This window comes from Brachionichthys hirsutus, chromosome 2 (genome assembly GCF_040956055.1).
Source record: "Brachionichthys hirsutus isolate HB-005 chromosome 2, CSIRO-AGI_Bhir_v1, whole genome shotgun sequence".
NCBI classification, from domain to species: domain Eukaryota; kingdom Metazoa; phylum Chordata; class Actinopteri; order Lophiiformes; family Brachionichthyidae; genus Brachionichthys; species Brachionichthys hirsutus.
In genome coordinates, this window is record NC_090898.1 from 3,682,016 (window position 1) to 3,708,272 (window position 26,257).

At 41.9% G+C, this 26,257-nt stretch overlaps 1 protein-coding gene across 1 annotated transcript in view; it reads right to left on the reverse strand.

The window, feature by feature from the left end:
* The window catches only part of celsr3 (cadherin, EGF LAG seven-pass G-type receptor 3), a 61,842-nt gene that overhangs the window by 22,126 nt on the left and 13,459 nt on the right, over positions 1 to 26,257 (reverse strand). The window contains exons 2-14 of the mRNA XM_068744235.1: positions 23,609 to 23,952; positions 21,230 to 21,518; positions 14,733 to 14,955; positions 12,928 to 13,043; positions 12,303 to 12,391; positions 11,997 to 12,011; positions 11,461 to 11,618; positions 9,493 to 9,656; positions 8,758 to 8,883; positions 8,041 to 8,210; positions 7,095 to 7,280; positions 5,829 to 5,939; positions 5,512 to 5,680 (exon numbers count right to left, since the gene is read on the reverse strand). Of these exons, the coding sequence (XP_068600336.1) occupies positions 5,512 to 5,680; positions 5,829 to 5,939; positions 7,095 to 7,280; positions 8,041 to 8,210; positions 8,758 to 8,883; positions 9,493 to 9,656; positions 11,461 to 11,618; positions 11,997 to 12,011; positions 12,303 to 12,391; positions 12,928 to 13,043; positions 14,733 to 14,955; positions 21,230 to 21,518; positions 23,609 to 23,952 (2,160 nt within the window). The remainder of the gene's footprint in view (positions 1 to 5,511; positions 5,681 to 5,828; positions 5,940 to 7,094; positions 7,281 to 8,040; positions 8,211 to 8,757; positions 8,884 to 9,492; positions 9,657 to 11,460; positions 11,619 to 11,996; positions 12,012 to 12,302; positions 12,392 to 12,927; positions 13,044 to 14,732; positions 14,956 to 21,229; positions 21,519 to 23,608; positions 23,953 to 26,257) is intronic.

Sequence of the window (26,257 nt, forward strand, 5' to 3'; positions counted from 1 at the left end):
CAAGACAAAAACTAAACATAACCTAACCTGGCATGACATGACAAAGATGTGAGATTTTGAAATGGCTATTTTGATTTCATTATCAGACTTCATTATGTTTAGTTGTCTTTCGACAATATTTATATTGATCAACACTTTCTTATATTGACTACATTATATTGTAATCTTATTCATTGCATTAATTGCAACATAAGGTCAGTTCAATGTAAATTCAATGCACATGTATGGACATGTCATATTTGATATAATAAAAAACACACCATCAATTTAATATAAGTTGATATGAGCTAAGCAGACAAAATAAATTCAGTGTATACTTTATGTTCAGGATGCTGCACTAAAATGCTCAAAGATTAAATACTCACGTCAGTATTTCTCATTTAAACATCACGTTAGAACAATGCGATGTGTTACACTTTTCCCGCAGAGTTGCTGGTCACTCCGACCTTCCCACCAACAGAAATCTCCGCCTCAGATAAAAGCAGCTCACACACCCTGTAATCAGGCTGCCATTTCAGTTCAGCAGCACTGAATAGAGCGACAGCTCTAAAGAACTTAGAAGTCTTTGAACATGTCTGGTCAGCTTCTCCATGTTCCTCTATGGAAGCATTCAGATTTTCAAGCCTGTGGCCTTGGCTGCAGCTTTAAGTTCACACAAGCTTTCAAATGACTCCTTTTCTTTAAATCTCCCTCTTTGTCTCGCATTATTTTGATTCTGTGAGGAATGTGAAAAACTGTGCTGTCCTGCCTTTTTGCCCATCCTTCACTTCTCCGGTGTCTTTACTTTTTCATTCCTCTTTTGTCCTGTTGCTTATAAGATCGAGAAAAGCACTCAGAGAGCGCAGACCTCCACCGAGCAGCATAATTAGATTTACACCATCCACATGGTTATCTGGATCAAAAGGTTCTAATTACCCTCGCCGAAGGGGGGGCGAGGGTATTGCAATTGGGTCTGTTTGTCTGTCTGTCTGTCTGTCTGTTTGTCTGTCCACACACATAACTCATAAACTAGTAACCCATTCGACTTGAAGAATGGCGTTGATCCGGATCTGGATCCAGATTCTAGAATTTTTTAATGGATTCTTTAACATTGCGAGATAGGGCACTTGGAGGCGGGGGTCTGCAATCTCTGATTGTTCAGCTTGTTGATCTTGGTATCTTTATACACCAACCGTGAAATGTAAAAGTTTGAAATTTGAAACTGATTTTTGTAACTGTAAATGGGGTTTTCAATATTAACATTTTATATATTTTTTTCTGACCTGATTCTGGATCCAATCCAGAGGACATTTTTATATGATTGAATATCGGACCCCTTTATGACTGAGTGAATTGAATCCATATTTTACAAGATATGATTTAATTTTTTTAAGTCTCCAATATAAGTAAAAAAAACACGGATTTTTTTAAATATCCAGGCAGATACTGTATACTCCCAAAATTTTATGGAATCTAAATTCAGATTTTTTTTTCATTTTTCATCAAGATCCATCCAGCAGTTTTTCAGTAATCCTGCTAACAGACAGACAAACACCGTCAAAAACAAATCCGCCGACATGCTCCGATGTGGAATTGAATGGAATTATAACACAACGCTTGTCAGAAATCTTTGTCTCTAATATGTGCAGCACGCCGAAAAGCAAGTGTTGCGATAATATCCGCAATCCGGATCCGATCCGGATGAAATTCGGTGGTGAGATAGAGTTCCCCACTCCACGTGGCTCTGTCAAATTCCATAATTCCATTCCATTGGTCAATAATCAACCGAGATATCGTGTAGCACATTTTGAAGCTCCATTTACTGCAATGTTAACAAAAGTTCAAAGTGATGCACAATCCAGGATCTATTTTGCATCATCACCAAAATGTAAACATGTTGCGAAAGACAGAAAGACAGACAAATAAATGCCGGAAAAAACATAACCTCCTTTGCGGAGCTAAATATACAAGCAGCAGATCATTCAACTATTCATTGATTCATTGATCACTATTCTTTCCACAGATTCCCATCTGCTCCTTTCTGTCTTTCTACCACACACACAATCAGCCCTAAACATCGTTACACTTTCACCATGGCAACTGACAGAGCGAGGCGGTGACAGCCTTGGATGTTTTCAGACACTTGAAGTGAAACTGGCCCTGTGAGAACAACACGGGATGGCGAGGGTGACCTTGTAAGAACAAAGAGTTGTACAGCAAATGTCGATGAGTGCGTCTGGCTCTGCTTCGCTTTACCCTCTTGAGTTGTTCACGTGTGCAGGAAGATGCATGCACAGAGAGAATTGATCGTAACATCTTGACTTTCGCACAAGGCTGTAATCTGGAAAAGAAAGATGGCCGATCTGTTCACTGGGCCGTTCGCCCTCTGTGAATCAAAGCTTCTCTCAGGCAGTGGAACGTCAGTGTGTGTCAGACACATCTAGAGACGGAATGATGTGGGTGTCTGGATACATCTCAAGAATGTTAGGATCATGTAGTAATAATTAGTTTATGTTTCCATGGCTACATCTTGGTTTTTCTGTCTGTTTCTGGTGTAAAGCTTTATAAGTGCAGTCCAGCCCAGAGGATTTACTGATACCTTCAACGGGTAACATCTAGTCCTTATTGTAGTTACTCACTGCTGAACTGTGTTACTTTGGGTTTCATCACATCTTAGACAAATAGGACTCCATATCAAACACAACATTCACACACGAGTGCAGCGGTGGCAAATAGCTGTAAATGTCTAGTTTTGGTATGACCCCTGATCAATAAGTGACATTTCATGTCATTTTATTCGTCACAGGGAACTACTTTGTCTCGGTTCAGCTCCTTCCAGGTATCCGTCGTCGCTGTGGGTCACAACTTCAATCCGGCCTGAGACTCATAAATCTCCCTCTTTCTCTCTGAGAGTCTCTGCAGCTTCACAGCACACAAACGCAACTTCATTGGATGCACTTTTCTAACAAACCCCATCCACAGATGGCATTTGTCATTTGTCCACCACCAACCTGAAGTAGAACTTCAGCACTGGACAGCTCCATATGCAGGAAACTCTGATGACTGAGTCATTACCACGGTGAAAGCGATTCCAGCGCTTTGATTCTGGGAATGTGTTTGAGTTGCTTGTTAAACAGCTCAGGGAACTCAAACGGGCACAAATCAACGTCGTTTTAATTCATCATATTTAAGTTGATTTTTCAGTGAAGCTTGTAGAGACTAGTAGTGAATACACACAGACACACAAGGGCGTCTGTTCCACATTAACAACAAAGAGGGACCAAAACAGCAGAAGATTTTCCAGTTCATTATCAAACAATTGTGGCTCTGATAATTGTTAATTGCTACGGAAATAGCAGCGAATTAACAGCATTCTAGGCTGAGGGCAAGAAAGCTGAAGAAATAATAATCTGATTTTGACTAACCTACACACACACACGCACACGCACACACACACACATAAAAGGGAATTATTTAGAGCGCTCTTTTCTTTTCTTTTGTTCTCTCCTCTTTTATTAAAGTTTGATTTGCAGCACTCGCCTCCATTTTTAATGCTCATTTTGCTGATGAATGACAATGATAATTAAAGTGTGCATGTGTTTACAGTAAATAATTATACACACAAAGTTTGCGCATTTACTGTGTGTGTGTGTGTGTGTGTGATTTATGCTAATGAATCAAGGTGTTAGCATTAGCTTTCAGGCTGGTGCAGGATGCTGGAGGGATGGAAGCACCGCTCGGCTTCCTCTCCCATGCTGCCAGGCCTGAGGCCTCAGCAAATTATATCCTCCATCGAACGCACGCTCCTGCTCCTCTTTCCTCCCTCCGCCTCCGTTGTTGTGTTCTCGCCTTCAAACTTTCCTTTCCTGAGAAACTTTCCTTTGATTTCTCTTCTGTCTTCTTGAAATAGATACCAGGTTACCAGCCAGTGGCAGCCTGACACCTTTATCTGTCTGGCCTGTTTGGCCACAGAGAGGAGACTGAATGCACTTTAGTGCTGATCCAGTTTGGTATATCCTCACACACAGCTGGGACACATGAAAGCTGCTGATTCTCACCAGAATAAAAAGAAGCTGTGTTGCAGGTTTTCTTTGCTGAGCAGAAACACTCTAAGTTGTGATGTGTTTTTTTTTGCTTTTCTGAGTTTGATAGCACCAAGTTTAACCCTCGACACCGCAACACAATGCTGTATCTGTTTCTTGCATTGTCGTTGAATGTGACTGAGGTTGAAGTGGTTATATTTCCTTTGCTGTGTGTTCCAGCTCAAATTCCTGCACAGACTAAAAGATACAGCCTCAGTCAAATGAAGCGAACAAACATTTCTCCGACTACATGTTGTTGTTTTTTTTGGGGGGGGGGGGCTCCAAATGCTCTGTTCTTCTAAAACATTCCATGGAAATCCATCCTGATGCTTTTACATTATCCAGCTACTAAGTGAACCAACAAACTAAATCATTACCTCGATGACGTAATGAAGGAATAGTTGATGCATTTGTTCAGGTTCTCTGAGAAACTGATGAAATGCTGACTTTTTATGTTTTGTCTCTCTCTTGGCTTTCTCTCGTTTGTTTTTTCTATTCAATTAATATTCGTGCTCGTCTCTCCTTTCATTATAAATACAAATAATCTCCTTTAATCATCTCTGGCTGATTGATCCTGCATGTTAAAACAATACCTGTAGAAATAACCCACAGCTGTTGCGTCAGTGGGTGATAATAGAGCTGTAAATAAATACCAAATACACTTTATCCTCTGTTGTGTGCATCTGTATGCTGATTGTCTCTCACGTCTGTTGCGTGTGCGTCTGTGTGCATGTAGGCCAGCTGTGTGTTGCTGTATTCCCAAACGTGTCACTCGTGGTTTAAGGCTGTTTGATTAGATATTTTCACACTCTCTTTCTTCTTTTCCTTCCTCTTGATGCAAAGCTTTCAGTGTGGATTTTAAACTATTTCTGTCACCCTCCTTTTCCCCTCATTAATCATTAACATTTTCAGTCTCTCTGTTCTTCCTGCTTCAATTACATCTTTGCAGCTTTCCCTTCTCTCTATATGGTATATGTTTACCCTCCTATCTTTTCAAGTCCACATTAATTCTGCTTCATTAAATTACACATTCACCTGACTAAGAAGAGTTGGAAGTAGCCCTGCAGGCAGGATGGATGAGAACACATTAAGTTTTCCCCAAATATCTGTTTAACCCATTTCAGCCTCAGCTTCAGCACCAACATGGATATGAACATGTTATATTATTCTCTTTCTCTTCACCTGCTTGCAGCACAAATCTCTTTTCATTGATATCTAATGCTGAGAATTAAAACTTTTCAATCTCACATAAATTCCATGTTTCTGTCTTATAGCTTCAAGACAGGCATGTTTTTCAAAGGGATTTGAAAACGGACGCATCCATTATCAGTGTTTATCACTGATAAACCCTAACCCTAACCCCCACAAAAAATCATTCAACCACAAAAATACTACTTATGACAGCATCTTCAACATAATCTGGATCAGGATCAGCTCTCTGTTGACTCACCGGGTTCACAGACACAGGTGTGTCTTTCCCATTGGTCAAAGCAGCGGCTGTGGGCGGGGCAAGGGGATGAGACACAGGGTTTGCCCGTATTACAGCCAATCTCGACTTTGACAGTTCTTGATGGGCGCGGCAGGGGAGGGGCATCAGGACGCACACCTAACCGAACACCCTAAGGGAGAAAGAGAGATTTATATCAAACAAACCAAGGGAGGGGTTTATTTTAATCTGAAATATCTAGCTCACTTTTCCCCCTCTTTGTGTCAATAATCCCAAAAAACCATCAATAAAAAGGAAAAGATCCACTAATCCGTCTTCACCTGTATGCATCCTCTGATGCCGTTCTGAACCTCTCCAGAGCCCAGAACTCCACCCACATGCAGATGCTTCACCTTCAAGCCATGAATCTCATTTCCCACTATCACTGTTCCCTAATGGGGGAGAAAGGGTGAGAGGACAAATAGAGAAAGGAAGGGCAAACATGATCATTATTAATGACTGCATGTAAACACACGCAAGGAGGGTCTTTGAATAGCAGCATTCTGCTGCTATAAGACCTTTGTCATATACATCGATGAAAATATCTTATATAATGTTAAACTTACAAATTAAAAGCTGTAAGAAATGTAAGAAATAATATTCTAAACTTCGCTAAATATCTCTTGAAGTCATGTTTCATCGCTTTCATCGGTTTATGACGGTCCAGATGTCAGTCAAAGGAGAGTAATATTGCAGATTGAATAAACATAATAAATAATTAAAAAAACAATAAAATAAAATTCACTGCCCTACTGATGACAATGACAGTATTGTGAGGCAATGTTAACAAGCATCTTAGCCTTCAGAATGCATGTAAAGGAAATCAGTGAGGCCCATTTATCCCTGTTTCAGCTCCAGCAGGGGAGGCGGAGGGGGAGATCTGGCTGATAATTACTGCACACATACCAAACGTTTTCGAGATATTATTGTTTCAATGGCAGCGAGGTTAGGAGTTTGACTTCTGGATGTTTACCTGTCTTAGGCTGACTGTTTGGTGTAACCCTTGCCTGCCTCAGTTTTCAACACTAGCACACACTAAGTGCGAGTGGAGAAACTAGCACTCCATGTTTAAACTAGCACTCCATGTTTACAGTTGGCTCAACAGCTTTGAGTATGTGATACGTGAAAGGTTTTTAAAATGATGGCTTGTTCAAGCACAATGTAGATGCCAAAAAGGCAAAGAAATAAAAACAATCAATCCATCAGGTCCATAGCTTAAATGTATTATGGCACTTGAAAGGCTATTGTATTTCCTTTTAATTGATATTTAAAGCTTCAATCCAATAATAGCACAGCATCATATTGTTACTGACAATCAATATGGAGGTAACCCTCTTGTATTATTTCCAAATGGATCTAAACTCCTTGTTGAGGCCTCGCTGAGTAAAGCAAGCTATTAAGTCTTAAATATGTGCAAAAGAGACTCCTAATAAAGTCACAATAAATTACTCTTTTCAGGACGTAAAGAAGTTTTATTGTATCACCTAAAGTTATGTCTTTACTGCTGGAGCAGGAAGTCATTCATTAATTTGTATCTTGATTATTACCTGATACAGGCCAAAGTCCAGCCGTAGGGTGGCAACGTAATGCATCTCACGGCCGCTGCGGACATCTCGCAGTTCCAGCTGAAGGTCATGCCATCGGCCGTCTGCGACGTGAACCTGATCCAACCGCAAACGCACCGGTCTGGTAGAACCGCGGGTCACCGAGAACATCAGCTGGCCATTTACCACCTGGGGGAAACCCCGGGAAAAGTACTGTGAAGGAATTTCAGTCACTTTTGGGTGGAGTGTGCGTGTGTGTGTGTGTGTGTGCGTGTGTGTGAGATTATTCATGGGAGACACCGGATCCTGATTTTGTTTAATTTAACTATTTATCTCATTTAATCTCGTCTTTCTTTGAGAGTTTTAAATAAAGATTTTTCTCACATTTTAAACTCTAATAATTAAATCACGAAGAGCAAAAAAGAAGAATCAACCGGACTTGTTCAAGTTTGGTTGAAGACGTTCCAAGTCCAGCTCTTTGTGATTTACCTCGACCTGAATGACTGAGGACCGACACATAAATATTACAAAACAGTTATCTGTTATCAACATCAACAAACACGAAACTGCTGTATTAAGAATTAAAATCAATTTCATTTTCATGTAAAGTATTTTATTTTTATTTATTTATTTATTTTCCACAATAATTAGCGAGTCGGCGTCAAGAAGGGACAGAAAAAGAGGGGTTTCCTTTTTCTTTTTTTTACATGACCTGAGACGAGCCAGCAGAGGCGCTGCAGGATGTGAATGATGCGAGTGTGTGACCTGAGGACTGTCCTTCATCATGAGTGTGGATATTACCACATTTATTCAGTTGATTGTAATGCTCATTTAAGGTATATTATCCTTGTTGTGTACTCATTTTAACCGAGTGTCCAGCTCAATCCTATCAAATTATAGAATAAAGGCATGTAAAACTGTGTGTGTGTGTGTGTGTAAAGAAACACACCTGGAACAGCAGACTGGTGTACTGGCCGGCCTGAGCCTGCAGTAAAGTCCCTTCCCGCGCTCTGGTCCTGAACACCAGACCGAGGTACCAGGGTGTGGAGATGGTCACGTCATTCTTCAGATCCCACCACAGGACACTGTTACCCAGGAAACGGTGAGGGTGTGTCATCACTAGATCGAAAGATGACAGAGAGAGTCAGGGCTTCTGCAACATTCAGAGCAGTGTGAGGTTGTCATGGGAGCGGAATCATTTTGTGAGCGCTTAAAAAAGAGGAATATATTTTATAATAATTAAGGGTGCATTAATGGCATCAGGTTTTGTGTGACGGTTGCACGCCATTCAAAACTTCTCTTTTTTCTCATCTCTAACATGAAGGCCAACACATAATTACTTAAGGAAGCAATTCAAGCAGTTAATCTGTTCTATGATGCAAGAAATAGCGCTGACCATGTTTTCCATCAGGACAATAAAGATATGTTTGCGTTATGCTAAGAGTCCCGTCGCACAAATTAAGTCTCAGCGCCATCCATTTATCAACCTGCATTCCACTTACAGACTCAATAAAGGCTCGGTCTAAAAGCCTGAAGAGAATCTGTGATGCTGGACAATTACTGCTGACAAAAAAAATCTATAAGCTCAGCCATGAGCTCACATCTCACTCAAAATGTTAGAATTAAACACGGCACTCGGATAAAAATAATCTATCTGGCCTCTCACCATGGCTGCAGTCCTTTCCTCCGTACCCCAGCGGACAGTCGCAGGAGAACGTCTCCCAACTCACGCTGCAGGTTCCTCCATTCTGGCACGGATTGGATTTACAGAACGGATGCTTGGCGCTGCAGCCTGCAAAACGCAACAGAGGAAGTCGCATCAAGTGAGTTTAAAAAATGTCTGCACCGACTGGTTAGCTGATAAAATTACATACATTTTAAGTTACCAATGTCCACGTTCAGGGGAAAACATTTCCCAATTGTACCTGAGTTTGTAATAGTCAAATCCTGTCCACATAAGCATTTCAGTTTGTTGGTTTGTAGTTCTCCTTAAATATCACAATAACAATAAATATCACAATAACAATAAATAAAGATGAGCGTGAGCCTTAATTTTATCCTTTCAGGAATCCCTACTGTGAGATCCTTTCACTTCATGGTCATGCATAACAATAAAGTCTCCATCTTCAGTCAACATTCAAATATCTTTTGTGGCATTTGGAGACGTTTTAAAGAGGTTTACAGTTTTTTTTTCAACCACCAACCAAACTAGTCCTGTGAGCAGCAGAGAAGATCAACCCTGAGAATTAATGGTTAAAGGCAGGGATTACTTTTATGTCTGTGGATTATTTTTATTTTATATTGTAATTAATTTCAGTGATTTGTATAATTGTATTTAGAAATCTATGGCCAATCTATGTGAATGCCATAAATGTGTTGGGTGTGTGGCTACAGTGCTGACCAGGGAGCGTTCCATTGTTAGCGATGAATCCAGCCAAATCCAGCGGCTTGTTGTCGATGTGGAGCTCCTTCATGCAGCCGATAAACTCTCTGGCACCAAAAGGAAAGTTGTCCGGGACATTGGGAACTCCACCCAGAAACAATGGACCAGTCAGGTCTAGAGACCTGAGAGAAGAGATAACGAGAATGAGGAGCAATTATAATGAGAATAAGAAAGAACACGAATCAAGATTGAAAAAAGATTGAAATTAAAACTTGAAGCAGCAAGCAGCTCATTCCCCTCATAATTAGATTTACACCATCCACATGGTGATCTGGATACACAGCAAAAGGTTTTAAATTGTTCTTGGTATCTTTATAGACCAACCATGAAAATTAAAAGTGAATTTGAGTTGATGTGTATTTTTAACGGATTTTTTAATCCGCAAATGGAGTTTTAATGTTATAATTTTATATTTTTTCCTGACCTCATTCTGAATCAGATCCAGATCAAATTTGGTGGTGAGATAGAGACCCCCCCCCCGTACATGACTGTGTCAAATTCCATAAACACTGTTCAATAATCAACCAAAATATTGAGGCACAGATGAGTAACATTCTCAACATTTCCAAAAAAATCCTCAAGATCAGTCTGTAACGTTTTTAGTTATCTTGCTAACAGACAGACAAACAAACAAACAACCCAACGCCGGTAATTAATTGTCCCCGTCTCGGTGAAGGTAAAGATGAGAGATGAACCTTCAGAAGATTACAGGTACAGCAAACATCAGAAGTAGAGGTAAGGGACAAGGGAGGGAGGGAACGACCAGAGCGGCAATGAAATGAGGAAGATGTCATGGAGTCACAGACGTAAAGAGGTGAAAAGCAAGATGGAGGTGTGGATGAGTCAGCGGGGAGCGCGACAAACAAACAAGAGATTACCTGTTAGCTCCAGGAAATATCAAGAAAGAGAGAGCGCACAGGCAGGTGACAAAAGGAGGAGACGATTATTGGAGGGGAAGAAAGCAGAGGAATGCGAGGAGGAAGACCGAAGGGACAACAAACAATGGGTTTGGGAGCAAACAAACAACAGAGTAACAAAAACAGTAGTGCTGTCATTGCTTTTAAAGTTCTGTACAAAAAAGAACAACATGGAGGAGCAGAGAGTCAAACGGAGCCTCCGCTGAGCTGAGAAGAGATTACGTTACAGCACACATCCGCAAAGAGCAGAATTAGAAATGGATGTCAAGATGAAGAGGGAGGATGATGAGCTGTTAAAAGGGGAGAGGAGAAGCTCCAGTCTTTGTTTTGTGCTCTGCTGACAGAACAGGGCTAACATGATCGCAGCTCGCAGAGGACACGGAGCGACAGGCGCCGTTCTGAAGACGCAGCGCAGACAAACCTCAAGTAGGGAAATACTCCATGTTGACAAGGTCAAACATTTGAAAGCAGCAAAGTGGATTTGAAGTTGTCAGTTTGAATGTTGAACTGAAGATGAGACAGAAACAATAAAAGACATTCACAGACGTAAACACAAACCGCCTTACCAACCTGCTTCCTTCAAGTTAGACCTCCAGATAGTCAGCTGTTTAAGTTTGAGCTGAGGTCCAACCTTCCTTTCGTGGAAACACCCTGGGGGGTCATTTCACTACGTGCCTTTGATGCCCTTGCTGCTTTTAGGTTTGTCCAATGATTTAGTTGACTGATGTTGTGCAGTACTTGGCTTTTTTTTGAAGCAACAAACTAGTTTACAATCTTACATCTGATGAATTTATCTTTGTCAAAGTGAAGTTCTTAAAAGCAGCAGATTAAAAAAAATCGATCGAATGGGCAAAGCTCATGTCCTTTACTAGTAACTTAGAGGTGCATTTAAGTTTTATATCCTGGAAAGTATTGTTCTAATTGTTTACCTGTTATCCTGTAAAATGGGTGATTTAATGTAACACACTGAACCTGAATGAATGATGAGGAGTTGGAAAGAAAGACTCACTTCTTGTTGCTGGTCTGCTTGCCCTGTGCAGCACAGCTGTAATTTCCAAGCTGCGTACCGAAGCGAAGTGACAAGGCCGTATCACAGTCGTCGACACTCACCACGGCAATCTTCTCGTCCGACGGACCCTGGAAGTCACCGCTCAGACTGCGCCTCGGCTGAACACACAAAAACGCACACTTTCAACCGACTGAATGCAGATCCTGAAAGAACTCTAAAGCGAAAAACACCATGACACCTGCAAACATGCAAAACCACCATCACTGCAGCCGGATGCTACACATGAAAGCAAAGATTCCTAATATTGAGGATACTGCACATTGTGTTAGAAAGAAAAGGGGAAAGTTAGAGTTAGTAAGGTACAAACAGGAACTGCATGTGGGTAAGAAAACAATGGAGTAAAATAGACAAACAATCACTCTTCGCTTATTGTCTGCAGGTGAAAGAAAGACAGACAAACAGGGAGAGGAAGAGGAAGGAGAAGATGGAATCAAAGAAGGAGGTGCATGTTCACCCTGACACACACTCGTACTCACATAGCGTGCAGCTGGCTGAGGAGAATGAAAGAACATGAAAGAAATTAAAGGAGATGTATGGCAAATATGCACAAATGAAACAGTGAAATACAAATATACAGCACACACACACACACACACACACGCACGCACGCACGCACACACGCACACACGCACGCACCCTGCAGCATAATTTAGCACATGTCTGGCTGATGGGAAGATGCACCAGGAGTTCACACGTCCAGCGTGCCAGGATGAGTCATCGAGACACTAAGACCAGAACTAAAATGAAAAGCCTAAATGGCCTGAGCTGAGAGGTCGACCCACCTTGTTGTAGTAGTGGATGTGGACAGAGTGCCAGTTGCCATCACTCACACCTCCAGGCAGGAATGGACTCACCTGAGTGGACGATTCACCTGCAACGCACGTGGAGGAAGTTTGTGCCAGAACAAAAGCAGCAAAACCTAACAGACTATTTAGATAATATTAAAAGGGTTCTGAACATTTTTATGAATGATGTGGTCAGTGTCATTCAGGTACTGACTGAAATGTCATTCAGCACTAACATTTCAGTCAGTACATCTGGCATTGAACATGGTCAACATGGTGAAGAAGCAGCCAATCACAGTGCCAATGACTCTCCAGCTGGATTACTGCATTCACAATACACAGTACTCACAGTGCAGGTGAAGCACTGGAGATCTGATGGTGTTTTCCATCATCTATCATAATCGCTCCATAGCTTGTGCAGGCTGATAATGGATGTCCTCCATGTTTACAGCTCAGACTTAAAAAGACATCACAATGAGGGAGAACAATCCCCCCCTCGCTAATCTTATGCTTAATGTTCTATAAGCTCTCCTTAGTATATCTACTTAATAGATATATTCACAGGTATTAAGCATAGGATCACATATACATATAGACAGATTTATACATTTAGATTTAGTACCTGTGGAATATTTGAGCACCACTTGCCCTTCATGGATTTCCAAGGCGATGAAGTCATGTTTCTCATTGAAGCGTCCATTATAGAAGAGAAGTCCACTCTTCTCCAGAGTGGCAAAACTACACATGCACATAAACACAAACATGAAGAACAATAAAACTCGATTTTAATAATAATAATATACAGTGCAAATACATTAAACTATAAATCATGTCTCCTCACACATGCAAAGAAAAAACACTGAATAAACTTGTGCAGGCGCAGAATGCGGAAAGAAGCAACGCTAACAATAGTCATTGTTCCATAGTGTGGCCAAGGGGGCAAGTTCAAGGCTGCCATGTTAACAAAACCTGATGAAAAGCACGGTTAGATTTTATTAGATAGATGTTTTGATACCACAGCACAATGACAGGTAACAAACCACAAGAGGATCCCCACTGCAAAGAAAATTGCAATAAAATACTCACATGTCTGCAAATACTTTCTCTATGCTTTGTTTATCCTTTGCTATATATCCCGTACGTACACAATCACCTGACTCAGAATGAGAGTCTTGGATTCGGTATTTAACTGATTTTTGAATCTGTAAATGGGGTTTTCAGGCTCGCAAACTAAATGTGTCCCTGATTTCACCATTCCCCTGGAACAACTTTGTGAGACTCTTAACGTGTTCCATAATGATCCAAGAGTTATTTGAGAGCAGGCACACGTCTTCTTTGCATGGCTGTGCCACAGGTCCAACAGCACAAATCAAGCCACTAATTGAGGTGTGAAATCGTTCCCAGATTTTCCCAGTGTTTAAAAATCTAGTAGCAGGATCCTTGCTAACAGTCTTCCAAGGCAGAAAAGCTGCCACAAAACCTCATAAATGAGCATTATTGCTTGGCCGGAGGTAACAAATCAATGAAGCAAAGCAAACGTGACGTCTTTACACGCCAACAATACACAGACGCTCATTTAGCAAGAGTAACGAGACCATAACATCTCACAGCAACCATCAGCTAAAACCCGAGCAAAAGTCCCATGGGTATGGTAACCTTAGCAACTATGGTTGGATGACATCAACCCTGGCAACCATCCCATAACCCTGCCTGACCACTCTAAAGAGCCACTTCAGATCTATAGATGAGCACAGAGTGTTAAGGCACAAAGGAGCAACAAAGAAAGGATGGAGATGGGAAAACATGGCTGCATTATTCCAACGTGTGCAAGCAAAACGGCAAAACAGCCTGTCAATGAGAGAATTAAAATATATATAAAATATATATTTCATTTAAATCCAGATGTCAATCAACAAAATTGTACAAACCGAGGTTTTTTTTAAAGCAAAATTCAAAAACTTGGTCAAAATCACGCATCTGAACTTGTTGAATATGGTAAAAAAAAGAATCTGAAAAAACCCGTTCAAGACATAAAGTCACAAGATGGAGACAGAGGAGACTGAAAGAGGAGAGGGCAGCAGTGATAAGATGTAAGATAAGAAGAAACAGTGGGAGAGATGGAAAAAAACAGAAACGGAAACCAATGAATCATGGACGGAGGAGAGAGAGAGAGAGAGAGAGAGAAACCAGAAAGCTGGAATAAGAGGATCGATCTCTGAGACTGAGATGAAATAAACAGATTAAATCCAAGGGGATGAGTCTCCGTGAGAGGAAGAGCTGTGATTATGGATCTGTCTGAGTGCAAGTGGAAGAGATGGAGGCTAAAAGAAAGCTGAAACAGTGCAAGGAAATAACCTCTGAATATCCAAATGTCATTATTAAGTTCAAGTTAAGTGACGAAGCACTTGGAGCATGTGATTTACTCACGTTATGGAGATGGACAGGTGGAATCGCTGCCTGAGGCCTCTGAACATGGCGAAGGACTTGGGTGGGAAGGACCGGGCAGTGACGGTGCAGTACGGATGCTCAAAGCCTCCAGCGGGACACTCGCAGCGGAAGCCCCCGCCGGAAAGTTCCCGGCACGTCCCTCCATTACGGCACACACCAGGCACACACCTGCCCTGCCGACGGTCGGACTCGCATCGATCGCCTGAGGGTCGGAAATGAAAACACTCATTACTGTAAATTCATCTCAAATTGAAAGGTTCCTTAACAAAGTCGTTCTCGTGGATGGATGCATAGTCATAGGACACAGTTTACTAGCCATCCATTCAGATACTCCAGCTGTGCCCTTTCTGCGCTGGCTCCACGGAGACGTCCAGCAATTAATTCATGTTCCTAAGCTCCGACCTGGTCGGTCCATTAAAACAAACACCTGCTGAGCGGCCCCTGCAGCTGGTCCACATCATGACATCACATGTTGAATTTAAATTGTTCCTGAGGTGAAACATTTGATTTGATTTTACATCTTAACACTCCGCTAGCAGGGCGTGCTGGAAGTTGAGCGCTGCACTAGTTAATATAACGAATACACAGTTGGGTTTTTCTACTCAGCCATTGCCTTGAGCGCTTGAATGGTGGAGGCAGCAGGAAGACACAGCGTGTACAGTATAGATCAAACAAGTTAGAGCTGACAGGTATAAATAACACTGTGCTAGTAGTATACAGTATTTTGATGTCCTATAGAGGGGAGGGGGGGGGGGGGGGAATCTCACACTCCTCTGTCACTCTGTTGCTTAAGAAGTGAGTGGGAAAACACAACAAACAATAAAAACCAACAGAGAAAAACTGCAGATGGGAAATAGCACATATTTGGCTGCCAGTCAAACAGAGGCTAGTCTGAAACACCCACACACAGAAATACAACTACACACACACGTACACAAAGCGACAAGGGACCATGTTTTCCTTTTTGAGATTCACCTTTCCGTGAGCGTGCGTGGACACACGCACATTCTGACATTTTGTAGCTGCAAATAATAACACCCAGTGGCCTTGAAAGAAACCAAGAAGACCGGCTTTGAAACTAGCCTGGAGATAGACGGCTCCTTAAGGACCCACTTTAGAACACACACACACACACACACACACACACACACAGAAAGATAAATAAACAAACCGCACACATTAATCATGGATGCAGTACGTGGCGTGGGCTCCACTCCGCTCTTTTTGGTTTTCCCATTAGCTGAAAGCACCTGGTATATATTTTACTGGTTCCAGGAACGGCTGAAAGGTCAAGTATAAACCCTGCAGACCTCTGACTGGGCAGAGGAACTCCACATGGAATTTTCTACACAGCACAAATCCAAAATTCATTTTTCTACCCAGTGGAGACAAAGATGGAAAACGACGAACGTCGCTATGACAACCTGCTACAACGGGGGTGGTTCTACCCTACAATAGAAAAGGATCCCCTGGAAAAGCACCTGAAACCAAATTCAGTGGACTTTAATATAATAATAATAATAATCGTTGTCTCTCTTTCTGGTGGCTGCTCCTCCACTCGAGGTGGACAGGTTTTATCATGGCGTCCTCTCTGTTCTCACAACGTTTGCTGCTTCTGAATGCCAAAGTAGATAAACGTACAGACTTTTGTTACTTTACTCAAGTAGAAGTACAATTACTTTGGTGAAGGTGGACATATTTATTCACTTTCTACACTCAGGTAAAAAGTGAAAAGTTAACCTTTGAAGGATAATTCTCGTGTCTGTTGAAAACCAACCTCTTGGTCCAAGTTAAATGGGAGCTCTGTTTCAACTCCGATTACTGCTAAGACAAAGAACCGATAGATCATTATAAACAGTTGTAGTAGTCGTGTGTGTGTGTGGGCTTCTTGTGGCGCCTTGTTCTGTCTGCATTACATCGTACGAATCATTTGGTTTTTGTCCCTTCTGTTTAGGATGAAATCAGTATTGATGACAGGTAATAATCAATAACCAAATCAACTAAAGGAATGGGAACATGTTGAAACTGTTTAACATGTAGGGAGGAAGAGTAAAAAGATTTGTCTATCGCTTGTTTGCGCTTTCATCTCTCCTTCATCCATCCGTCTGTCCTGTCTCCTTTATCTGTCTGTCTTCCTCTCTCGTTCACTCGTCTGCCCTGTTCTCCCCCTCATCCGTCTGCCCTCCTCTCTCCTTCATCCATCTATCCTTCTCTCTCCTTGGATACGAGTTCACACAAGTGAAGTACTCGACTTTGAATGCAGTGGACAAAGGAAACTGTAATTGCAGTCCGGATTCTGACCGTACTCGCGTTCAAACACTTTCTGTTGTTCTATTCCTGAGTGCTTCCATACCTCCATCATTCCACAACGCTCATCCTTACTCACTTCATTAATTAAGGTTGCATTTCCTATGTTCAGTCGCCGTTATCCAATCATCTCCCTGCATTGTCTCTGTCCTTTCATCTATCACTATACACATTTATGCATCTGTCCATCCTCCTCTTCTTGACTTCATTTCTGCCACATATCTATCTTATCATGCTACTGGGCAGCTACACACATTTTAATTCATGGTCTTCTTTATTCTTCCTCCCCTCTCCTGCTCCTTCCTTCTTTTCAAACTACCCTCCCACCTTTCAACTCTACACACCTTTCTGTCCCTTCATCTGTTTCCGTATTTTGCCATTCCCTTCTCCTTCTCCTCCTTCCTCTTGTTCTTTTTCTCCTTCAACAACTTCTTCTTCTTCTATACTTGGATTAATATATTCATGCCACCTCTTCATCCATAAGGATGTTTTATTCATCAAAGTCAGCGCTATTCAACCAACCCCCACCGGCATCTTAGTTTGCTCCACCCTGCCTCCCACTCCATTGCCTCCCTCCTCCATGGTACATCCCTGGAGGCCATTATACTCCCAGTTACTTCCGTCTTCTCCTTCCTCTTGACTTGTCATGCTTCTGTTTGTGGTGCTTTTTTTAATTATTATTATTTTGCACACACACACACACACACACACACATTTAGAGTTAACAAGGACACAACCTAATTTGGTGTTAGTTCATGTTTTCACATCACACATGTTGTTTCCCTACCTGCTCTTAAATCATGAAAAAAATAAAGTTTAAGAAATGTGAGCTCAATCTATAAATAAATAATAAATAAGTTGGTCTTATTCATTTGGATGTGGATTGGCTGAAAATGTCTATGTAACTGTCATTTTTTCGTAACATTTTATATGACTAAAATCAGCTAATTGCAAATTAGAGTGCAGAAACAGCAACTGGTTTGGGAGAATAAAGAAGCATCCTCGCTGACTCTCTCCTATCACAGAGCACACCTGATACTTTCCTCCACCTGTTCCAGCCTGCCGGCACACGATTCTTCACTTCCTTTCCACATTCTGGCCAGCCTTAAATCCAACCTCCTAGATGTCTTTCCTCTCTCCGCTCTCAGCTCCCCTTCATCTCTCCATCTTCCATATCATCCACACTCTCTTCACAAGACTTAGACCGGAATTATTCCTCACACTAAACGGCTACTCCGAGTGTATTTGTTCTGTGCGTGTGATCTCGCTATCTGCCGGATTAAACGTTTCTGTGTAACATCATGCATATCTGCTTCATCAAATCCAGAACTAATCTCACCTTTGCCAACCACATTTGTGCCGTCTCTCTCTCTCTCTCTCGCTCTCTCTCTCTCCTGCTGCTTCTCACCTTTTATCTCTCTCTGTCTCCATTCTCCTGTTAACAGCAGAATCTCTGGGCTCTCAGAGGCATATCCCTCGTATTATATCGCATCATCTCTATCATCTCTGAATCTCAATGCATACTGTTTTATGACTCGTACGTTGGCTCTCCACGGGGAACTTCCCTTTACATCTTTTTACACCGCTGTGATGTTTTTCTTGTTGCACAGGATTAATGACCGACCCCGTGAGCGCTACAAGCTCTGCACGTTCCTGAGAGAAGGCGAGCACTGGAGGTTAGAAATATTTAAATTGCTGTCAGTAAAGGAGTGGAGAGGCAGAACTTTCTCTGTGCTGAACCCGGAAGCAGCAGGAAATGGGACGGCAATGTTCTTCCTGAGTAGCTTTTAAATTAAGCACTCAAGAAATAGAGTCTTTGTGGGTTTGCAAAAGCTAATTATTCTTCAGGTAATTATTCTACCTTTTAGACTTTTCCTTAATGCACAATCTCAGTCTAATTTCTTGTATCCTTGCGCTGAATTATTGTAAATCCAAAGAGTCTAACCCGAACCAAAGTACACAAATGAAGCACAAGCAAAAACATCAGTACTTTTTGCGTCGTGTGGGCAGTTGAACTTCAGGGGAAATGAATTTCTCAAAAAAAAACATACAGGAACATTTCCAAATTTGACAAGCAGTATGATGTTTAAATGGGCTTTAAATCCCGACTGTAACACACAGAGATTAACATCCAGTGCATCATATTATCATTTCAGGTCTGGGATAATGCCGGGTCCCGAGTCCTAATCTGAACGGTACCTGAACCCGTCTGTTTTCTCAGCGTTACCTCGCAGGGATTGGCTCCACAGAGGAACTATAGCAGGATTCACTCTCTCATGATTGAAAGCCATTAAGACCCTCACGTAGAGGGTGCATCATTCTAAGGCTAAATGTGTGTCCTGGAAAGGGGTGAGCCTGAGGTCATGGACTGCAGCAAAATCCTTTTTGTGTCTTTGCAGTCAAAGAGGTGAGGCGGGTCAGTGATCGTACTGGGATGAAATGAAACACATCTCACTCAGACAAAATATAAATCCTGTCGTCTGGGTCTTCACCCTGGGCTCAGATTTTGCTCGCGAGTTGATGTGTGATATGAAACAAACAAATGAGGCAGAGTAGTAAACGTGCTTGAACGTCTGGAGATTTCCAAGCAGAATCAATTTGTAACTGTTTATTTCTCCTCCTCCCCTTCTTCCCTTTAGCCTTGGGCCTTGACAAGACACCCAACGCCTACGCAGGAAAAGTACAACAGACACCCCGGAATCCATCTGCCTCACCTCTTGTCCTCCATCCATCCCCTCTCTCTCTCTCACTGCTCTCAGATGTCTCTCATCCCATTTCCCCCCTGCAGCCCTGCTTCCACGTTATTCTCTCTGAATTCATTTGTCCCTCATATTGCTGTCAGATACGTCTCCTCTCCGTCCTTTTCCTCATTTCTCTAGCTGTGTTTCTCCATCTCCCGTTTCATCCTCCGCTCTTTCTCCCTTGTCAGTTCCTCCATGTTGTCTTTTTTTTTTATTAATTATTATTATCATTCAGCATTTTCATTTCTATCTCCACCAACACAGCAATCATACAAGTCACATTGTGCAAGATGGTGCAAATAAAATCTTTGCCAGACTGCAGGACAACGATTTTTGTGTGACAGCTTGACGGAGACAGAACCAAATGCCAGAAGAGACTCGTCATCTGTCACCGAAGCTTCAGTCACATTGTCAGAATTCTGTCTTCAATTTCAGGTACTTTAAATTAGCCATCGATGGATGTTTCTCACAGGATCAGCATATCTTGAGATTTCACCACATTTCTCTTCTGATTATCGTCTTTTTCTTCTAAATCTGTCTGCCATTCATCCAACTTTTCATTTTTCTCTTTATTTTCAATACTTTTACAACTCTTCCATCATTGTGTCTTTCTCTCCCCTCTCACCTGTCTCTACCTCAAATTTATCATTTGCTATCGCTCTATATCTCTCTCTCTCAGAGTTTGTAAAACACTCTGTCTCTCTCATGAAAGGGAAGTGTTGCTCCACTACCCCCAGCTCTCTTTTGATTTGAAATAAAAGGCGAGTAGTAGCCCCCCCCCCCCCCCCCCCCCCGACACGTGCTGACATTCATACAGCAGCATCCATCCTCTCACACATCCACTCGGCAGCAAAAAGATTGAAGCAATGCAGTGGGATGAAGGGAAGAGACGGAGAGGTAGCCAGACGGAGCCAGAGAAAATGAGTCCAGGGTATTGGGGAAGGTAAGAAAGAATGAAATGTGTGTGTGTGTGAGAGAGAGAGAGAGAGAGAGCAAATTAAAGACTAACGGGTAGAGGGCTGAGAAGAAGTACCCCTCCCCAGAGGCAGTGCCTTTTCTGTGTTGTTCAGCTTAACCCAAGACAAGAGCAAAAACATGGTGGATCAAAGGGAAGCGCGTGGGACACAAACAGAGAAGCAGCTCAGTTCTAGTTTACCAGGGTGGAGTCAGAGACAACATCAAGACACAAAGAAGCACACGCAGCCCACTCCGCTCCTTTCATATGTCATTCATCTCCACCAGTGTCAGGAAATAATAATCAGCACTATTACACATATATTTGAAAGTAAAATTGCACCCAGCATGGAAGCTTTTTCCCAGCTTAGAAGCCACTGAAATTGATGAGATTTCATCTCCCCCCTCCTCCACCACTGGAGCACAGACCCCCCCCCCCCCCCCCCCCCCCGCCCCCCCCCGCTCCCTCCTCACCGGTGTAGTCCTCCCGGCAGATGCAGGTGTAGCCTCCTTCTCTGCGGGCACACACGCCTCCGTTCAGGCAGGGGCTGGAGTAACACAGGTTGATCTCGTTCTCGCAGTAGTCACCCGTAAAGCCGACTGGGCAGCGGCAGCGTAGGCCCGCGATGGGATGGATGGGCCGGAACAAGAGGGAAGGCGAAGAGATGAAGGGGGCCGAGCTGTTGAAGCGAAGCACTGAAATGCACTTCATGTAGTTCTGGCACGGCTCGCGCAGACAGACGTTGTCATCAAAGGGGAGAACCTGGGGTGATGGGAGAGGAGAGAGATTAGACGCCATCGGAGAAGACTTGTGTCTGTGTTGAACGGTAATTTACTGTAGAATGCATCTAGGGAATTCAGCACACAGTCTAATGTTTAGTGACGGTAAAAACACAACTCTTTTTTTTGTGCCGTGTGGAATCATTTGTTCAGTCAGATGCAATCAGACGGATTGACAGGATTGTGTCATCTGAATCGATGACAGGATACAGATTCAGGTTGAATTTAGGCTGCAAAATATACAGTTTGAGACTCATCATGTAGTGCATACACATGGACAGAGTCACAACACGGCCAAAGAGGAAATCTCAAGCGATGCAGATGAAGCTAAATGTTTCATGTTTTTTTTTTAAACTGCTTGCTTAACTCTAAATACCGAAGAATCTGCTGCTGCTAAAGAAGGTCACACGCATTCAGCCTTTAAGTACGACTCTGACACCGTTGTTCATTTTTATACAACAAAATCTCCACTGCTCTGTAAGCTTGATTGTAACATATGTGCATTGTGTGTCCAGGTGTGTGTGCATGAGAACATATCATTTTCATATTAGTATGACGCTGTTTAACACCATATGGCTATGTAGGCCTAGCATCCGTATTGTGTTATTTATTACCAGATCACATGCAGCAGTGTTCTCTGGAGACTCTCTGGAGATGCATGTGTGTTTCACTGATTCCCAGCTGCTCCATACAACTGATTATATATATATATATATAAACTGTTCACTTTATATGAACATTCAATCATCTCTGATCTTATACATCAGTGTTTGAATGAAATATATTTACAAAAGAAAGAACACATTTTCCATCTATCAAATACATGACCTAAAAGGGAGCGTCATAGAAAAAGAAAGAAAGAAGGAAAACACAATTTGCCGGTTCTATAAAGGACGAAGAAATATGATCTTCACCAGTATGGAAGCACACAAGAAACACCTGGCCCAGGTAGTACAAATGAACAAGTGTCGCCCTTGTGCACTGATGGATGTGCCTTTTGGCTAAGATCAAGTGTAGTGTGTGTAGGTACCAGTCCGGGGGCAGGTTGCTGTAGACTCTCACTCATGTCATGTTTACAGGAAGAAATGGAAATGTATTGATTGGCTGTTTTATGCATTAAGTGGAGAAGTATTAAAATTAATGTCTTATTGCAATCTTAAAATGAAATGCTGTATAAAATGGAAAGTGAAGAGAGAGAGTTTGTGAGTGTTCAACAGGAAGAAAGGATTTCTTCTAAATCAGGCTGATCCAGTCCAGCTGTTGGCCAATGATCAGGACAACTCTGACACGTAAAAACTCAGCGCGGCGTTCTACCAAAGAAGAGGCGTTGATCGTTTTGGACAAAACTAAATACTTAAGTCGTCTCATTTTTCTTCATCTTCTGCATAAAAGATGTTTTAATCTGATCAGTCCATTCCTCATTCTGGCTCCAACTCTTCATTCAAGGGGGCTGCTCCTGAAGTGTAGTTAAAGATATGACTTTATTTAAATTTAAAGATTTGAAACAAATTGTGATGAATTATCATGATTAATGATTCAGAATGACATTTTATTTTTATGCTGTTTACCTGGCGAGCGGCATTCTGCCAAGAGTCTGCCCTAATGCTTCATATATTTTCATAAACTAAATGTGTGGACAGTGATTTTCTCAATGCATTGAGATTTTGGGTTTGAATGGAAAAATGTGTTTATGGTTCTAATAGGTTTGTTAGAGTTGACATGAAAGAAATGCAAATCTGGGATCTGCCAGGACCGGATCAGTGACTTTTTACAACCACTGTAGAAAACAAACATGGAGACTGTGGAAGTACAGATGCGCTCACTGCACGGAAAGAAGAAAAAATAAGTTGAAAATTAAAGAAAAGATGACAAAGTTTCACAAATATGCTAGAGACACATGCACAACTGGGCAGGTTTCCAGGCGATCACAGCTAAACCAATACTCAGAAATGAATGCAGACACAGCAAAACAAATCTGTATTGTTCATAAATCATGCAGCAGACGAGTGCCTCAAAATAGCTGCTCTTGATTTATATTCATGACTAATATTAGTAATGTAAAGGTGAACCAACCTCCATCTGTGTCAGTGCCGTCAGCCTCGGCCTGTTCAGGTACAGCTGTTCCTCCAGGGCTTCTGAAGGGAAGAAGAGCCCCCCGGGCAACGCCGCAGAGAAGCTGACGTTCAGGATCCCTCCCGGCGCTGCATCCAGATCCGGCTGGATGTTGAAGATGAAAACATCCTCGGCAGGCACCGAGAGCACCGCTGATACGCCCTCCAGGAAATTACCCAGCAGCGGCGACAGGAAGTGCTCCTGAGACATGTTCTGGAGGCGGACAGTGACGCTGTTGCCCAGCATGTCCTCAGAGATGATGAGGACACGGAGAACGCACTGGGCTGAAATACTGTAGATGCCATCTGAAAAGGTAACGAGAGGAAGAACAAGTTAGGCATATCAAAAGATTAGTGCTAACTAATGGACAAAAGATCCTAAAGAGGAGAAGCATGAGGAACAGCGGGGCTCAACAGGAGGAGGCGAAGTAAATGAAGAAGGGCAAGAGAGGATGGATCCTAAAGAGGATGAGATATGCAGACAAGAAAGAAATCACAGATTCAAACGGATAAATCCCCAAAAAGACAAATTCAATATTATCTCCGTCGAGGTAAAAACCAAATTTCATCTGAATCTGATCCGGAATGAGGTCAGGAAAAAATATTACATTTTAAAATAGAAACCCCCATTTATGGATTCTGAAATCTGTTGAGAATACACATCAACTCTGATTCTGACTTTTGATGATTGGTGTATAAAGATACCAAGAACAATTTATAACCTTTTGTTGATGATCCAGATCACCATGTGGACGGTGTAAATCCAATTAGGAGGGGAATGAGACGCTTGGCGGAGGTCTGCGCTCTCCGATCGCTTTTTGAGTTATTATTAGAATGGCATTAATTATGATGAATTATGTTGCTATACCAACGTGAATCATCTCATATTGGTTATAACATGTAACAATAAGTCCAACTTTTATATTCCAACTTAGATTTCGTGTTTACTGTTTCTTGTATTCATTTTAAAATGTATTTTTCCGTTTGTGTTTATTTTATACTTCCTCTCCTTGGTTTTTCATCCTGTTGAGTTTCACCTTCCAGTGTTTGACTCTATCTGTCATATATTATGTCAATAATTCTGTAAAACAACTTTTAGATTGCATTTAGGTTCATGTCCATGGATTATGTGGCTTCATTTATCCATTCAGACTACGAAATTGTATGGACAAGCTGGCAAATAAGACATAAAGGAATACAAATGCATGTGATCAGAACAGCATGAGGAGGCGATTATAAGGCAGTGACTCTGAGGTGCTGAGGAGGTGAAGCAGGGTGAGCAGTAAAGACAAAGATCAGGAAAACTGTGACAACATGTTACTTTTAGACTTAATGAAAAAATAACATGGCAAGAGGCTGCAGAAAGAAAGTGAGTAAAGAAGAGCTTTTCTTTTGGGAAGCAGTGAATGGAAGGTGAGGGGCGGACACAGGGATGAACGGAGAGGCACCAGAGGGTAAAGGAGACGAAGGGATTATGAAACACAGGAAGAAAAACAAGATGAGAAAGGAAAACAAGAAATGAGAGAAAGGGAACGAGTATCAGGGATGAATTAAAAAAGGTAAGAAATGGAGCATGAAATGGCAATAAGGACATTACAAATACCTACGTATTGTTTTAAACTGATTCAATGCGGATACTCACATCTTTTCCTTTACAAATATAGTAAAATTAATTTATTTAATGAATAAAACAGGTTGACAAAAACCAGAAGTTAATCAACTGAATTCCGCCTTTAGATTTCTAACTGATTTACTGTTCAAAATAAAGACAGAATGAAAAAACAGATAACAATAAAGAAAGCAGACAGAAAAATGACAATAAGTCACTGGTATCTGTTGAATCAGAGAACAAAAATAAGAAAACTCCCAAAAAATATATAAAGGCTAAAAATTCAGAGAGCAAAACTGGAGAAAAGGAGAAAGAACAACTGCGAGATGGAGAGAAAAGAGGACGTGAGACTGGTGGAGGGATGGGGGTTGGGTTAGTTGGCAGCTGGTTTGATTACCGGATTATGAGGAGCCTCACTCCCCACTGACCTCCAGCGCGCACGCACGCACACACACGCACGCACACACACACACACACACACACGTGCATTAAAAACCAGAGCTCTTTGTAATAAATGAACAGCCAGAGGAAGGAGCCGCATTATGAAAGGCCAGAGGAGATAAACTCCAACAGAAAATCGTCAGGGAACATTTTAAACAAACAATATGAAAAAAGAGAGAAAAAGAAAAGAATGGATGAAAGAAAAGATTGATGCTGTGGAAGCAGAGCAAATGTAGAGCATTACTGGCACTGCACTAGGTGGAGCAACTCATGTCACATCGTGTTCCAGCGCTAAAGCCGGCTTTGCTATCCGTCCTCTGGATCAAGATGGAGAGACGCAGTAGTAATTGATACTAAACTCTCATTATCATTGAAATGAGAGAGATCTGTGAATAGGTCCAGGCTAATCTGATGGACTAGAATCTCATATGCACACAGACATATTCAGTCATGCTGCATGCACACAAAAAAAACACTTGTTGGGTTACTGACACACTGGCACCAAACTTCAGTTTTCATCAGTCCTATCTGTGAACTTAGCTTAATATAAGGCTGGAATTA